The sequence below is a fragment of the Siniperca chuatsi genome, linkage group LG15 (assembly GCF_020085105.1).
Source record: "Siniperca chuatsi isolate FFG_IHB_CAS linkage group LG15, ASM2008510v1, whole genome shotgun sequence".
Taxonomy (NCBI): domain Eukaryota; kingdom Metazoa; phylum Chordata; class Actinopteri; order Centrarchiformes; family Sinipercidae; genus Siniperca; species Siniperca chuatsi.
The window spans coordinates 5238591-5255108 of record NC_058056.1 but is presented as its reverse complement, the minus strand read 5'-3'; the positions used below and the strand labels follow the sequence as shown (position 1 = coordinate 5255108).

At 40.1% G+C, this 16518-nt stretch overlaps 1 protein-coding gene across 1 annotated transcript in view; it reads left to right on the top strand.

The window, feature by feature from the left end:
* pals1a (protein associated with LIN7 1, MAGUK p55 family member a) overlaps positions 1-16518 on the top strand; it is a 45592-nt gene that overhangs the window by 23197 nt on the left and 5877 nt on the right. The window contains exons 2-12 of the mRNA XM_044166415.1: positions 5574-5893; positions 6640-6817; positions 7340-7440; positions 10356-10463; positions 12651-12728; positions 12858-12998; positions 14248-14409; positions 14778-14855; positions 15015-15198; positions 15402-15473; positions 15713-15784. Coding sequence (XP_044022350.1) covers positions 5705-5893; positions 6640-6817; positions 7340-7440; positions 10356-10463; positions 12651-12728; positions 12858-12998; positions 14248-14409; positions 14778-14855; positions 15015-15198; positions 15402-15473; positions 15713-15784 — 1363 coding nt within the window. The 5' untranslated portion in view covers positions 5574-5704. The remainder of the gene's footprint in view (positions 1-5573; positions 5894-6639; positions 6818-7339; positions 7441-10355; positions 10464-12650; positions 12729-12857; positions 12999-14247; positions 14410-14777; positions 14856-15014; positions 15199-15401; positions 15474-15712; positions 15785-16518) is intronic.

Genomic DNA, 16518 nt, shown 5'->3' with positions numbered 1-16518 from the left:
GTTCTGCTCACACCATGAGACAAAGTTCCCCACCACAGCCCTGTACTCAGACTCATCACCACCGCTGATACATCCAACCACAGCAGTCATCAGAAAACTTCTGAAGGTGGCAGGACTCTGTGTGGTAGCTGAAGTCCATGGTGTAGATGGTGAAGAGGAAGGGGGAGAGGACAGTCCCCTGAGGGGCCCCAGTGTTGCTGACCACGCTGTCCGACACACAGTGCTGCAGGTGCACATGCTGTGGTCTGCCAGTCAGGTAGTCCACAATCCAGGACACAAGGGGGGGCTTCCACCTGCATTGCTGCCAGCTTCTCACCCAGCAGGGCTGGCTGGATGGTGTTGAAAGCACTGGAGAAGTCAAAAAACATGACCTCACCGTGCCTGCCAGCTTGTCCAGGTGGGTGTGGATGCGGTTAAGCAGGAAGATGATGACATCCTCAACTCCCAGCTGGGGCTGGTAGGTGAACTGAAGGGGGTCCAGGAGGGGTCTGACCATGGGCCGCAGCTGGGGAAGAGCTGTATGCGTCCTTAACGTTGGCATACAGCAGGTCCAGTGTCCTCTCCTCTCTAGTAGGACAACTCACATACTGGATGAAATTAGTCAGCGTTGTTGAAACACTGACATGATTGAAGTCACCCGAGATTAATATGAGTGCACTCGGGTGTTGAGTCTGGAGTTGTGCTATGGCGGTGTGAATGGCGTTGCACGCCGATGTCGGGTTAGCACAGGGGGGATGTAAACAGCCACAACAAATGTGAAAATTCACGTGGCAGATAATATGGCCGGAGTCCCACAGCTAACAGTTCAATGTCCAGGCTACAGATACTCTGCTTGATGGTAACGTGACCAGGGTTACACTATCTGTTGTTAATTAAAACAGCAAGCCCGCCGCCTTTCCGCTTACCGCTCCTGGTGTGATCCCTGTCGGCCCGAACAGTCTGAAAGCCGTCAATGGAAACGTTATGATCCGGAATATCCTGGTGTAGCCATGTCTCTGAGAAGAACATCAAACTGCACTCACGGAACTCCGTCTGACTCCGGGCTAACGCCGTTAGCTCATCCATTTTATTCCCATAACTGAAGGCTCTGGCTCCCATTCTACTTATGTAGACTCTAGGAACCACAAGTAACCCTGCATTCTGGGAGCGCAGTGTTCTAATGGGGTAATAAGGCACTATGAGCTCTTTAAGATACGATGGTGCCTGACCACTAAGAGCTCTGTAGGTGAGGAGAAGGATTTTAAATTCTACTGTGGATTTTACAGGGAGCCAGTGCAGAGAAGCCAATATTGGAGAAATATGATCTCTTTTCCTAGTTTTTGTCAGTACATGTGGCGCAGCATTCTGGATCAACTGGAGAGTCTTATGGGACTTATTCGGGCAGCCTGATAATAAGGAATTGCAGTAGTCCAGCCTAGAAGTAACAAATGCATGCGCTAATTTTTCTGCATTATTTTGAGACAGGATGTGCCTGATTTTTGCAATATTACATAGATGAAAAAAGGCAGATGAAACTGATTAGTTTCATCTGGCTTGATCGATAGATATAATTGGGTATCATCCGCGTAACAATGAAAGTTTATGGAGTGTTTCCTAATAATATTTCCTAAAGGAAGCATATATAAGGTCAATAGAATCGGTCAAAGCACAGAATCTTATGACTCCGTGACTAACTTTGGCGTGCACGGCGGACTCACCGCTAACGTACAAACTGAGATCGATCTGATAGGATTTAAACCAGCTTAGTGCGGTTCCTTTAATGCCAATTACATGTTCCAGTCTCTGTAATAGGATGTGATGGTCAATGGTGTCGAACGCAGCACTAAGATCTAACAAGACAAGTACAGAGACAAGTCCATTGTCTGATTCAATTAAAAGGCCATTTGCAATTTTCACCAGTGCTGTATCTGTGCTATGATACACACTAAATCCTGACTGAAAATCCTCAAATAAACTATTGTTATTTAGAAAGTCACACAACTGATTGGCTTTCTCAAGGATCTTAGAAAGAAAGGGAAGGTTAGATACAGGTCTATAGTTGGCTAAAACCCCTGGATCAAGTGTGGGCTTTTTAAGAAGGTTCAATTACAGCTATTTTAAAAGACTGTGGGACATAGCCTGTTAATAAAGGCAGATTGATCATATCCAGTAAAGAGGTGCTAACTAAGTAGGTAAAACTTCTTTAAGCAGCCTAGTTGGAATGGGGTCTAAGAGAGAGGTTGATGGCTTAGATGAAGAGATCGTTGAAGTTAGTTAAAGGACGTCGATAGGAGAAAAGCAGTCTAAATATCTATCAGGTTTTACAGCTGTTTCTAAGGTTTCTGTGTTTGATTTTATAAATCAGCACCGGTTGAGGGCAGGAGGTAATGAATTTGTTTAATAGTTTTATCATTAAAGAATCTCATGAAGTCATTACTACTAAGACCTATAGGAATACATGGCTCAATAGAGCTGTGACTCTGTCAGCCTGGCTACAGTGCTGAAAAGAAACCTGGGGTTGTTTTTATTTTCCTCTATTAATGATGAGTAGTAGGCTGCTCTCGCATTACGGAGTGTTTTCCTATATGTTTTAAGACTATCTTGCCAGGCTAAACGAGATTCTTCCAGATTGCTGGAATGCAATTTCCTTTCAAGTTTTCGCGACATTTGCTTTAATTTGTGGGTTTGGGGGTTATACCATGGAGCTAACCTTCTTTGTTTTATTATCTTCTTTTTTAGAGGAGCGATAGAATCGAGTGTTGATCATAGTAAGCCTCTAGTACTATTAACAAGATGGTCAATTTGGGAGTGGCTGAAATTAGCATAGGATTCCTCTGTTATATTGAGACATAGCATTGAATTAAATGTAGTATCTCCACACTTTGTTTTAGCACTGTGCCAGCACTGGAGATGCATCTATGACAAATACAGAGAGCAGAGGAGAAAGATGGAGACAGCAATGTAACCTGCTCACTATGTTTTTATAGAGTCCCGATCTCACAGCCTGCATGCTGTTATTGGCAGGGGGCTGCACACCACTGCTCAAAGGTTGACGCCCAGAAACGTCCCGAACACAGACTCTGCAGATACAGACACCGCCACACACTTCTAGTGGGTCATAAGTGATAATTAAGAAAAAATAAGAAAAAGGGATTATTTTTGGATGAGTCTATACATAGTTTTTTAGGAAAATCCTGCTTATTCTGCCTTTAATGTTATTAGGAACACCTGTGCTTTTCCTACTATGACATGTCCAAATGTCTTCTGTGAAAAAGGCCTACTTTCAGCTATTTCTGCCAACTTTGTTTATTTTTTTATCATTCCTATTTGGCAATACATTGTACTCACCAAATTAATTGCTGAGATCTGGGAACACTGCAACATTGCTAAAACATTTTACCTCGAAATAAAGTGGTTTAGATAATCAGGCTAAACTGTCATGTTGTTTACAACCTGTCTGATCATCTGATTGCTTGTGTTTCTTGCCCTCGGACGTTCCCAGATCTCAGCAATTAACTAGGGGAGGTAAATGTTATCATAATGATAGAAACAATGGTAATGATAAAAACTATAAAAATAAGACCCAAGTTTTAATAAATCAGGATTTATCATTTAAGTCTTCCTGTCAGTAAACATAACCATTTAGTGAGTTGATGGACTGGTAAATCAGTTAAGTAATTAGTCAGTACATAGATCAGTCCAACAGTCAGTTGTGTGGCTTTCTTTAAGTGTTGGTGTTGAGCATGACGTGCCACTTTTTTACACTGTTGGGATTTACAATTGTTAAAGGGGGCACCAAATTGTGTAGGTGCAATCAATGAATTAGAATTATCAATGATAATCAAATAATAACTTTAATGAATAAAGTCCTCTGGGGACACCACCCTTAAACATGGGAAAAGGATAGCTAATTAATTGATTCAGTCTAATAAAATATACTAAACTATCAATTTGTAACTCAAATTAATAATTAATAACTCTAACCAAATTTACCATTGATAGATAGTAGGTTAAAGGATTTGGATAGACGAGGTTGGCAAATTATTCACTCTTGTGCAACATTAAAGAAACCAGCATAATTACACACAAGCATTTATTAAAAGATAAAGCAAAAACGCACAATATGAAGTCTAACTCTAAATGCACTAAACTACAGAAAAAAATGGTGTGTGTGTGATCCAAAATGAAGTTAAACAAAAGAAATGCAATTCAAAATGGCAGCAGAGCAGCAGCCGCATAGTTAGACAAAGAAAGGAAATTCAAACTAGCGCCAGAGGCCATGTATGTTAAAGAGTGTGGCTCTCTTAAAGGTCAAATTGGAGTGGATGTGTGTGATTGGTGTAGGATAATAGTGCCTAGTTAAAAGAGAGTTAGTAAGCATGCAAAGATTATGTCTGTGTAAATGGTAAATGGCAATAGCAATACATTGTAGTATATTCTTTCTGACTACTCAAAGTGCTTCAACTACATATCACATTCACCCAATTCACACACATTCACACACCGAAGGCACAGCCGTTGGGAGCAATTTGAGGTTCAGTGTCTTGCCCAAGGACACTTCGACATGTGGGCTGGGGGAAGGATCTAACGGCCGACCTTCCAATTGGTGGACGACCCACTCTACCACTAAGCCACAGTCACCTCACTGTATGAAGCATAACATTAACATCATAACAGCATAACATCAGCTTAGCATGTGGCTACCAATTCCTAACGGGGGAAGTACATCACAACAATGAAACTCAATGAACCAAATCAATACAGATACATTCACAAAAGTAACAAAGTCTTGTACTTAGCTGTGTACTCTGCTATGCTATGTTATGTTATATGTTCGGTGGTTACGTTACCAGTCCATAAAGGGGAAAAAAGGTTGCTTTGTGTTCTGCATCGGGCGGTTCCGTTGGATTAGCCAGGTAGGGAAGAATGTTGGTTCCAATTGAAGAAAGTCAATGCTGTGCAGTCCATCTGTGCAGGTGGAGGAACTGGTTGCTCTGTCTGTTGTTCTCCTTAAAGTTATTTCTTAAAGTTAGCTGGAAGACTTTGTGTAGTAGCTGTTGGCGCTAACTATTGTTGCAGAAATCTTACGCAGGCCCTTGCGTCGCTGCTGTAAGAGAGAGAGCTCAGATCTGCTGTGTGTCTGCTCCAAGCATGCTACACTGGTGGACAGCTGCTGCTGAGCAGCAGTGCTGTAGATGAAGCCAGGAGGAAAAGAGAGAGAACAAAAGAACAGTTCTCTCTCTTTTTCTTTAGAACAAAAGAGCATGCGGTTTCCTAATAAAAGTTCAGTTAAAGTCCGACAAATGAACAAATTCAAATGGTGTGCCAGTGGTTGTTTGTTGTGTACACTGAACATTCTTTCATCCTGTGTTTGACCAGTCATACATGACTGGTTTGTCAGAGGTAAATAAATACCTGATAGTCACCGTTCACGAGCCCTGGGTCTGATAGTGTACAGTAAACATCACTACTACTGTAAGTGGGTATAAGGACAACTCCTTTTATTATGTAACTGTCTTGTAATCCATGTTGGAGGTGATGCAGAATGTCAGTCGAACTAGATTAATCACATCATTTTCCTGCTTTCTCCACAGGTGAAGGTATCATGGCTGCCCTGTTTACTGAGCTGCCCTCCTAGACTTGCCTGATATATAGATATACATACCTTAACATCCCTGGAATACACACAAACACACCCACTTTTGACTCTTGGTGTGTATTTGGGATGACCACCTCCCATTTGAACGGCCATGTTGCTGCGGAGGGAGGAGGAGGAGGAGGAGGAGGAGGAGATGAAGAGCTGAGGGGAGGACAGCAACACCGGGAAATGGCCGTCGACTGTCCGGGAGAGCTGGGGAGTCGAACACTACCTCTCCGACGATCTGCACAGCTGGAGAGGATACGACAGCACCAAGTATGTACACACACACACACACACACACATACACAGACACACACACACACACACACTTGTTACTTGTGTTAAAGCTGCAACAAAGCATACATTCAAGCTTGTTTTTAAATGCTGTACTAGTAAGTTCAAAACAAGAAGGGAAACAATAAATAGAGTAAAATTAAGACCTGTGTGCTATGTCACAATCACTACCCAGTAATATGTCAGCATAGTCTGCATATCTTTGCACTGGCTGACTTCACAATAGCTAAATAAGTATGTTTACTCAGGTACTGTACTTAAGTACAACTCTGAGGTGCTTGTACTATTTTACACTTCTACTGCATTTAATTTTCGAATGAAATATTGTACTTTTTACTTTACGTTACTTTGCAGGGTAGGAATTTAGATACAAAACATAGTTAAACAAGTTAAATATATAGATATAGTAAAATAAAATATGATGCATTGTTAGATAAACTGCCCCTACATTTCCCATAATGCAACACAATACCTACCCCCCTCAGCCATCTAGATGCCCATTTATTTGAAATATGAAGCATTATGATGTAAATAATGCATCAAAGTAGAGAGGCTAGATAATGGAAAACATTAACTGAGAAGTGAACACCTTTTAAAAATCTCATATCACATACAAAATTTGAGTTTTTGTGATACTTTCTGGATCATCAAAGGGTCTGTCCATTCTTAACCAGTTCAATCATATTTCTATCTATGAAGCAATTATTTGTCTGTATGTGTGTCAGGAGGATCTTCGTCGTCGTAGAGAGGAGGAGGGTCGGCAGCTGGACCTGAATGCCTCGCTTAGACTCAGGAAGCTCTCCCAACATCCCCACATCGGCATCGACAACCCCACATTCCTGCAAGACTCATACACGTCACAGCAGCCAGCACTTGGCAGTCAGCACACACATGCGCTGCTGGGTAAAACACGCACACATGCACATGTACACACACATACACAGATGAAAGTAGAACTGCAGATCATTGGTGTAATGAAGCTCTCAGACGGATTTTAAATGAAGGAGGGATGAAGAGGGAAAAAAGGAGGAGAGGGTGAAAGTAAAGAGATGGAGAGAGAGAAAGCTGGCTGGGAGGGAAAGGAATGTAAGGAAGACATGTCTGCCATCAGGGAGGGAATTCCTCAGGGAGGGAGAGAAGGACATGAGGGCTTCAGAGGGCGACTTAATTAAAACTTTGTTAGGGGTGGCAATGTTGACACACATAAACAGGAGCACACAATGTAGAACAAAAGTCTTGACTGGGAAATGAGATGCAAACTCTCACACACATTAATCTGAAGCCAGGACAAGCAGCCTGGCTTCTGCCATCATCTGATAGTAAAGTAAATCTCAGATTTTGAGCCTTTTTCCAGCTTTTGTATTGTGTAGGTTGATATGTAAAAGTCAATGATTATTAATGTGAATACATTTGTTTTTCTTGCAGAGTTGGAGGAGTTGCTGCTGTCACTGAAACAGGTCCAGGGCTGCTTGTCTGACCAGCAGAGTCAAAATGACATAGAGCTGGTTCTTGCACTGCTAAACAAGGTAATATAAAGGGAATTAGATGGAAAGAGCTTCAAGTCAATATGTAATTGTGGTATTTTTCAAGACTTTATGGCATCTGAACTAGAAGGGATTTACAAAGATGGAGCAGTGTTGTCACTGCTGTCTGAGCTGGAGCATCAATCACAACAGTGGCCTTACAAGATTCCCTCAGTTGGAATGAAGGCTTCAGTATGAGAGGAAGCTGGATGTTACAAATGGACAATTCAAATATTTTTGGAATTGAAGCTACTGATAGGCACTCTTTTGTGCCGGCAAAATCTGAAAACAAATTTTTAAAATTCTATCCGTTTTGGCCTTCTGTCCACACATCAGCATTTTTCCTCACCCAAAAACAGAGCTTTTGGAGAACACTCTCCAAGTGACTGTGTAGCAGTACAATTCAGAAGCCATTTTTGTATCGCCTGTAACTGTCTTTGTGGTCACTCGTTTTTAAAGTCTTTTTAGCAGAGCTGCAATGATTAGTCAACCAAGCCATTATTCGATTGTCGAACCGTAAATTGGCAACTATTTTGATGAACAATTGTCATTTTTCAAGCAGAAATGCCAAATATTTTCTGATTCAAGCTTCTCAAGTCATGAGTATTTCATGCATTTATTTGTCATATATGATAGTAAATAGAATATCTTTAAGTTTTAGACTGTTAGTTAGATAAAACAAGTTATCTGAAGAAGTCATATTGGGCTCTGTGACATTATAATGGGCATTTTTTTGTTTTCATTTTCATTAGATATTAATTGAAAAAATAAAGGTCAGACTAATCAATAATGATAATAATCATTAGTTGCAGCCCTGCATTTTAGCTGACCACACAGTACAGCTGTTGTCATGAACCTGTATTTAGGTTTATTTTGTCAGACAACTTTGTGAATATGAAATAGCAACATCTCACTGCAGCAGAGCAGGAATTACTTTTGGTCAACAGGTAGCATGTATGAGCTCAGATCAATCACTGTTTATTATGCTTGTTCAGTTGTCTGACAATAGAAACACAAAAACAACTTAATTGTGAGTTGAGCTACACTGACACAGTGTAATTCAATTCAATTTTATTTATATAGCGCCATTTCATAACAGAAGTTATCTCATTGCACTTTTCCTATAGAGCAGGTCTAGACTGTAGTCCCACCACCTACACTGACACACAGTGTAAGTGATCATGGGGACAGAACGGAAATTTAACCAGCTTAGATTCAACATAATAAGGCCCTGTTCAGACCGACATTAACACTGCGTGGGCACAGCAAGAGGGCTCCGGCAAAAAAAATGCAGCATCCTCCTGCAAAAAACCTAAAGAACCTAGCTCGACTTTTGCCGCAATGCCATTTGGCAATACATTGCTTTGGCCAATCACATACATGCAAGCACACATGCCTGGTAGGTCACTTTGTAACAATAACAGCGTAATTGATAACTTTCTTTATAAAGTTATTCCTCAGAGCATTATAAACCACTGTTCAGTGTTTTGGTGCCTTCAAACTCATGGATCTATCACTCAAATCAGCCTTCCTGGGTCATATTTCATTGTCTGACTGGTGCCTGAAGCAACACGCCCTCGCCATCGCAGCCTCTTGCATTTCTAAACACACTGCTGAATGCCCAATAACCAGCCTGTGTCTGTCCCACTCCTTACCAGATGATGGCTGCGAGGCAAAATGTAGTTGTTTGCCGAACACGAAAGAAAGAAGACAAATTAAAATCTGAATTTGGTGTTTCAGTGTGGATGGAAGATCTTTACAAAAATGACTGAAACATGCTAGTATGGACACAAACATTTTCAGCATTTTTTTTTTTTTTAAATTCAGCTGTCTTAGAAATACACTGAACTAACTATCAACTAACAAACAGCTGTGCTTCTTATTGCAAATTCAAAGCTGTGTTTGCAGCTATACTGTAGCAATTCTATGAGAGTTGTAAATGAACGTTGTGTCCAGAACCGTTGTATCTGTTGAATTTTCAGTTTCAACAATTGGATTAGCAGAGAGGCAGCAGCATTTCTTTGTTCACTCATGGTTGGTTAGTTATCAATGCTCATCCTAACTACCATGTTCTTCTGTTTTTTCCAAAAGAACTGTAAATGATCAAAACTAGTTTTTCTGAGAAAGACATAGGACACTGGCACTTTAAAAATAGCAAATGGAAAAGCTTTCACAGCGTATTATATTTTAATTGCACTTTGATTTCACTTTTAAACTATGTAAATACAGGCATAGTGATGTTAAAGGAGGACATGCATATACCATAAAACTTCAATTAAGTTAGTCCCAAGTAAACACGGAGGTCCTTTTACTGGCCAGGTGTGGCTACACGTTTTGACAGATAAACGCAGGTCTCAATTAGATGCCGGGTCTGGTTTTTCTAGAAGGTCTTTGGATGTATAAAACCTCTTAAAGCCCACCATGTCGCCCACTTGAGCTAGTTCTAAGCTGCTTAGATCGCGCATAAAAATATAAATGTTTAAACTTTTGTCAAAATGGACATGCCACACATCGTTAAATTGGTTAGATTCTCCCCAATTCAATCATTCAGTTCATTTTACGGAAACCATGAGTACCAAAGTATAATTCATTCAGATTTACTGAGATAGTAAACAAGAGAGACCGGGAAAAAAAGTGGTGACTCCCTACAAAGCGGTCATAAAGTCCGAATATGTGTCCATTCCTCGATTCCTCATTCCTCCTGTATTTCCCATCTTTGCTGAGCAAGAGTTTTGTGCAAAAGGAATTAAAGGCCTGTCCTATATAGACGCCTGTCCCAAATATAGGCAGGTTGAGTTCAGTGACTGAAGCAAATAAAAGCCCGGGCTATTAATTGAAGTTTTACAGTACTTAATGTGTGAGCTCCAGTTGAATGTAATCTGACAGAACATGGTGGTGTCTTTTTTCCCCCCCTTTAGTCTGACTTCCAGTCAGCACTGAAGATCCATAATGCAGTGGCCACCAGCATGCACCGACCCTCTCCTCCATACCCACACACACACCAGGCACTTCAGCTGGCTGTGGAGGTATTATCTAAATTTATTTTATTTAAAATTTTCACTTGTTTGCATCATGTTCATCTGACAGAAGGCTAACACACAAACACACACACACACACACACACACACAAAGAAAGTCCAGGTCAGCGAGTGTAATAACGAGGTTGGAGACAGAGCAGCTCTGTTCAGCATCAATTAGAGCTGAAACACAAGTACTTAGAGTATGTGCATGTACACACACACACACACACACACACACACACACACACACACACACTTTTGCATATACACACGTTTGTTTCACTATCCCCGTGGGGGACAGTCATTGACATAATGCTTTCCCTAGCTCCTTACCCTCACCTTAACTATCACAACTAAATGCCTAACCTTAACCCTTACCCTGACCCTAACCTAATTGTAACCTGTACCTTAAAACCAAGTCTTAACCCTCAAAAAGCAGCCTCTACCTGTGGGGACCCTTAATTTTGGTCCCCACGGTGACACAAGTCCCCATGGGTTAGTGTGCATTCAGGTTGAAGTCCCCACCGGGATATAAGAACATGAAACACACATACACGCATTCCTGTCCGCCAACTCTTTGTTTTGTGATCATATTTTTAAACTGTTTAATACATACCAGTGTCAGTTTTAGCTCAAACTTGATTTCATTCATCAGAAATACAGAGCCAAAGCTGCTTGTATATTGATATTTATTAATACTTATATTACTGCTGTGCAATATCCACCGTCTAATAATCTGGTTAATCTGCTACACTTAATTTGACAGTACTCGTTATTGCACTGTTACTTATTACTTATATTTATACATTGTATTATACCGTACTATACTTATCAACCTGTAAATCCACTTTTGAACTTAACACTTATTTTACCTTTTATACTTTATGTCCACTTTTGTACTTAATTTATCTTAGCTGTATTATAGTGTATTATAATTTGATTTGCACATCTCTTATTTCTTACTAGAAATATGTGTCTTGTTGTGGACTTATTTTATTATTATTTCTATTTCTATTCTATTAGTATTTCTATTCCTGTGTGCATTGACGTGATAGTGAGCAGCTGTAACGGAAGAGTTTCCCTTCGGGGATCAATAAAGTATTTCTGATTCTGAAATGTAAAGCAAAGTAGAGAATCTAACTCTGTAAAGTTGTTTTTTTTTATGGGTAACTACTAGATGACACCAGGTTGATGATAACCAGTTCAAGTGAATCCAACCTTCAGGATGCTTGTACAATCAGTGATGCAGTTACGTTTCTGCCACAGTGTTGAGTTGGCTAGCCTTAAGAGCTATTCATGGCTCATTTCAGTGGAATCTCATTAAAGAGCAGCACATTATTTCTGCTCCATGTTGGCATCTCCACCCCCCGCCCTGCATTTCGCTTTAAAGAACAAAAGCTTTGGTTCATACTGCATTCCCAGAAACATGTTCCTTTGTCATTGTTAACGAAGTGGAAAAGAAATGACAAAAATAAAAATAGTCACATTGGGCAAGACAATTTTAACTACTCAGGATACCTTACCATACTTCAAATCTAGCTCATAGCTTCTTTCCTATTAGTTTTAGATTATGTTAAGCCAGGTGCAGACTTTTCCATGGATTAAACCCATTTTGAAATTAGGGACAAATTTCACAGATTTCATGACATGACAATATTAGTAAATAGCAGAAGATACATAATTTAGAGCATAGATGGTTCCTGCCACATTTTATCAAGCATTTGCTCCATCTTAGCTATCAAATACATTGTTATTACAACATCTTGTCTCCTTGTGGTTGTCATTTCAAAATCTTCTTCCTTGTTTATTTGTCTCTCCATGATGGGACTTTATCTCAATTTTTTGGCCCTAGTTGTTCTGCTAGCTCTTCAAGAGAGTTAAGACATTATTCCTGACATTGATACAGACCAAGGCCCCAGACCAGATTACTCCTTCGCTTGTAATGAATAGGGAATAAACTGAACCCAATTTCTTGTAATCTGAGCCCAGCTTTAGATGAATCCATAATTATTTTGTAGGAATGTGGTTTCAGGGCGTTTAACAGCAGTAGAATATAATGAGGCAAATAATCACTTACTGAAAATGACTGTTATGTTCAGAAATGTCTGCAGTTGTTATGGTGATAATATATCATAGCTATGGTAATATTTCTCGTGATGATACCACTTATGTTTTATGTTGCCATGGTTTCAGGTCAGGAATCTCATCCAGCCAAGTCAGAAAAAAGAGGGACTCGAACTCCACAGCCTGCTGTCAGACACAAACATCCAGGTAGACACATACACACACAAAGCTATATTGGCATACAAACAAAATAATCCCGTAATCAGTGCTTCAATCCCATTGCTGAGGTGTGTGTGTGTGTGTGTGTGTGTGTGTGTGTGTATGTGTGTTTTACAGTCATTACTCCTGGCCCATGACAGCATTGCAGAGAGGGAAATGCAGCCTGAGCCGCTGCCCACTCAAGGAGAAACCCTGACCCAATGGGGAGGAGAGACTGTCAAGATAGTTCGCATAGAGAAGGCCCAAGACATACCACTGGTAAGACAAGCAGTCACTAGCCGTGTTTCCATAATGTATTTTAATGTGCATTTTGAAGTATCGCATTAGAAAATGTTAATGAAAATGGCAAATTTCGACAAAACTTCCTCAAATTTGCGAGTTTATACACTCGCTTGAGGTGGTTTTTGCCTTTCTCGAAAAAGAGCTAATGCGCATAATGGGAGAGGGGGAGGGGGAGGGTTCCACCTGCCTCTTGCCCAGTGTGAGCTGGAATCATCCCTGCACTGGATAAGTCGGTCTAGATAAAGGACATATTAATCCTCCATTAATCCATTATGGATCTGTTCATATTCTAACCCAAAGGGGCATCTACTACTATACTGGCTGCAGACTTGAACACCTTCTCATTTTAATAAAAATAAAACGCCAATTATTTTGTTAGGTATGCAAAAGCACTGTGTGAATTTACATCACCTTTGAAGTAAATCCAGTGAAAAAAAATGATTTCAGTCTGAAATTTTGTTGTTATAAATGCTGCGACCAGGCCCTAACTCTGATAGAGAAAACAACTCAAATGTTTAAGAAATTGGGACTGGGGGCACGGGTGCACTTCATGAATATTTCAGATGCAGCAGTCTTTGCTAATGTCAATCCATACACTAAAACATGGATGGAAGAAGCCATAAAAGTGTAATTCAAATGTATTTATTTATTTTTAGTTACAAGAGATGTGAAACAGACACTATTCTTAGATTTTCTATTTTAGCAAACAAATGTGTAAAATTACTGAATGTTAAATAAAAATCTCCCAGAGTCATAATAATGATTTTCTGTTTATTGTTTAATAAAAATAATTACTAATCACAAGCAACCATGATATGGATTACAGATGTCATAATGCCCCCAGCTCTGTCAACCACTATGGCTCCCATAAGGCTTAGAAGCTTTAGCACTAAAGTGGCTAAGAATCATGGGATATGGGAAATGTCAGCAGTAGTTGAACTGAAGATAACACAGAAAAATACATTCTTTGCACTCTTTTGAAAGTTATGCTTTTTTGCTTTTTTTTTGCTCTCTCTCTAACCATCTTAAGCTTTTCTTTAGGATAAGTGCACTGTATTTAATGTCTGTAAATAATTTGATTTCATTTATCAGAATCTTTATTATCGTCAGCAAAGCACTAGCTTTTTCTTCCCTGCAGCCAATATCCTATAAATAATACACTGTAAATAACAGTCATGTCCATGTTTGTCCATCATTTCACTGCATTTCTGTGCGTGTTCTATAGGGGGCGACTGTTCGTAACGAAATGGACAGTGTAGTGATCAGTCGTATTGTTCGAGGTGGAGCAGCTGAACGGAGTGGACTTTTATCAGAAGGAGATGAAATATTGGAGATAAATGGCATAGAGATCAGAGGGAAAGATGTCAACCAAGTCTTTGATATTCTTGTAAGTATATCCTTGTGCACATAGTTAATGCAGTTCTTTGATATAGTGATAGATACCACCACTGGGTGGTAACATAGAATGATTAGTGTAATCATTTAGTATTTCTAGTATTTTTGTTTACATTCATTTTTAGCCACTGATTTGTGATCGGTGTTAAGATGATGATTTATAGAATAGTTACCTTTGTATTGATGACAGTATTCACTGATACGTTCATTACATGAACATCAAAAGAGCAAAAGGATGATAAGGCAGTCTAAAGGTTAAATGCAAAATTTAAATAATAGTCACTTGCGCTTGAAGGCAAGCTGATATATAACTGCTTTTCTCTTTCTCTATCTTTATATCTGTGTTTGTATGTGTGTCAGGCGGACATGCACGGCCTCCTGACCTTTGTGCTTATTCCCAGCACTCAAAGCAAACCTCCTCCTGTCAAAGAGACTGTGGTGAGTTCGGAGTCGTGAACATCTGTGGGCTTGAAGATGAGCAAAATTTCTATTAAAGAATAGATTAAAAATCTTGAAATGTACTCCATCCAACCTAGTCTCATGAATCTGTCTATCTTCCTCCACGTCACTTCTGTTTCTCTTCTTTCTCTCCTCCAGATCCATGTGAAGGCACATTTCGACTATGACCCATCAGACGACCCCTACGTGCCGTGCAGAGAGCTGGGCTTGTCCTTCCAGAAAGGAGATATTCTCCATATTATCAGCCAATCAGACCCCAACTGGTGGCAGGCTTACAGGGACGGAGATGAGGATAACCAACCACTAGCTGGACTGGTACCAGGTCTGTATGTGTCTGTGTGTGTCTGGAGTCTTTTGTCAACGTTTTTTGTTGGAGCATTTGAGACTGCTTAGTCAAACTCATGTGAGCAAATGCACTAGATGGTTGGCTGTGACATTCCACTGTATAAACTTGTGTTCCACTCTGCATTGCATGATATGACTGCTGTTTGTTTTTTCTCATATTCCCTATTACTTTTTCCACAGGGAAGAGTTTCCAGCAGCAGAGAGAAGCCATGAAACAGACCATAGAAGAAGACAAGGAACCTGAGAAGTCTGGTCAGTTCCTCTACTCTCTAATAACCTGATGACTGTGAATAACCTATTTAAGGTTATAGTTTCATTATACATACATGTTTGATTTTCCATTGTTTATAGTAGTTAGTAGTAGTATATTTATTTGATGATTGGGTTAATGTCCAAATGGACTGCAGGAAACATTATTATTACATTGAGGGAGTTTGTTGGTGTCCAAAAGTAGCTCAAAAGTGTGTTTTAAGTTGTCTGCTTGTTTACAGGGAAGCTGTGGTGTGCGAAGAAGAACAAGAGGAAGAGAAAGAAGCTATTGTACAATGCTCACAGGAATGATGGTATGACCCATTTTTCTGTGACTTTCACCAAAATTTCATCAAATGTAATTGAGGCATAACTTTCATGTGCATATAAATTGCTTGTACTTGTAGTCACGTGTAGTCATGGATGACCAACTGTGAGGAAAAAAAGACTTCTTATTTTAGTATCATCATACATTTTTAAGACGGTGTAGTCCCTCATTCGTCCAGGAGTGTTCCATCGTAGCAAAGGTTTCAGTCGTAGTCATCTGGGCACTGTTTTCAGAATCAAGACGTTTCGGCTCCCATCCGGAAGTCATTCTCAATTGTGGAAAAATTTAAGCTACTCTGTGTTGCTTAAGCCCTGCCCTCAGGGAAGAGTCTTCCTGAAGTGTCTGCTGTTTACCCTGCCTAGTTTCACCTGAAACTGACCTTTTGTTTCCATGATGGCCCAGTAATCAGACCTATTGTTTTCTGGCTGTACCTCCCTCATCACTGTTAAGTACCTGATTAGCATATGATTGGCTTGACCGTGGTGATAATACACTGTGGTAAACTGTCTTCAAATGAGTGGTTTGTAGCTTTTAGATGCAAATGCGTGTCGTCTGTGCTGATAAAGTCTTTTGTGAAGTGACTGTTTAGTCTCACCTATGTACCGTTCTTTGCAGTTTTCCTGACTGCATTGAATAGAATAAACTACCTTGCTCTGTAGTTGCTCTAACTCGGGATTGCAGAGCGCTGTGCCATCATGGAAAGAAAAGGTCAGTTTCAGG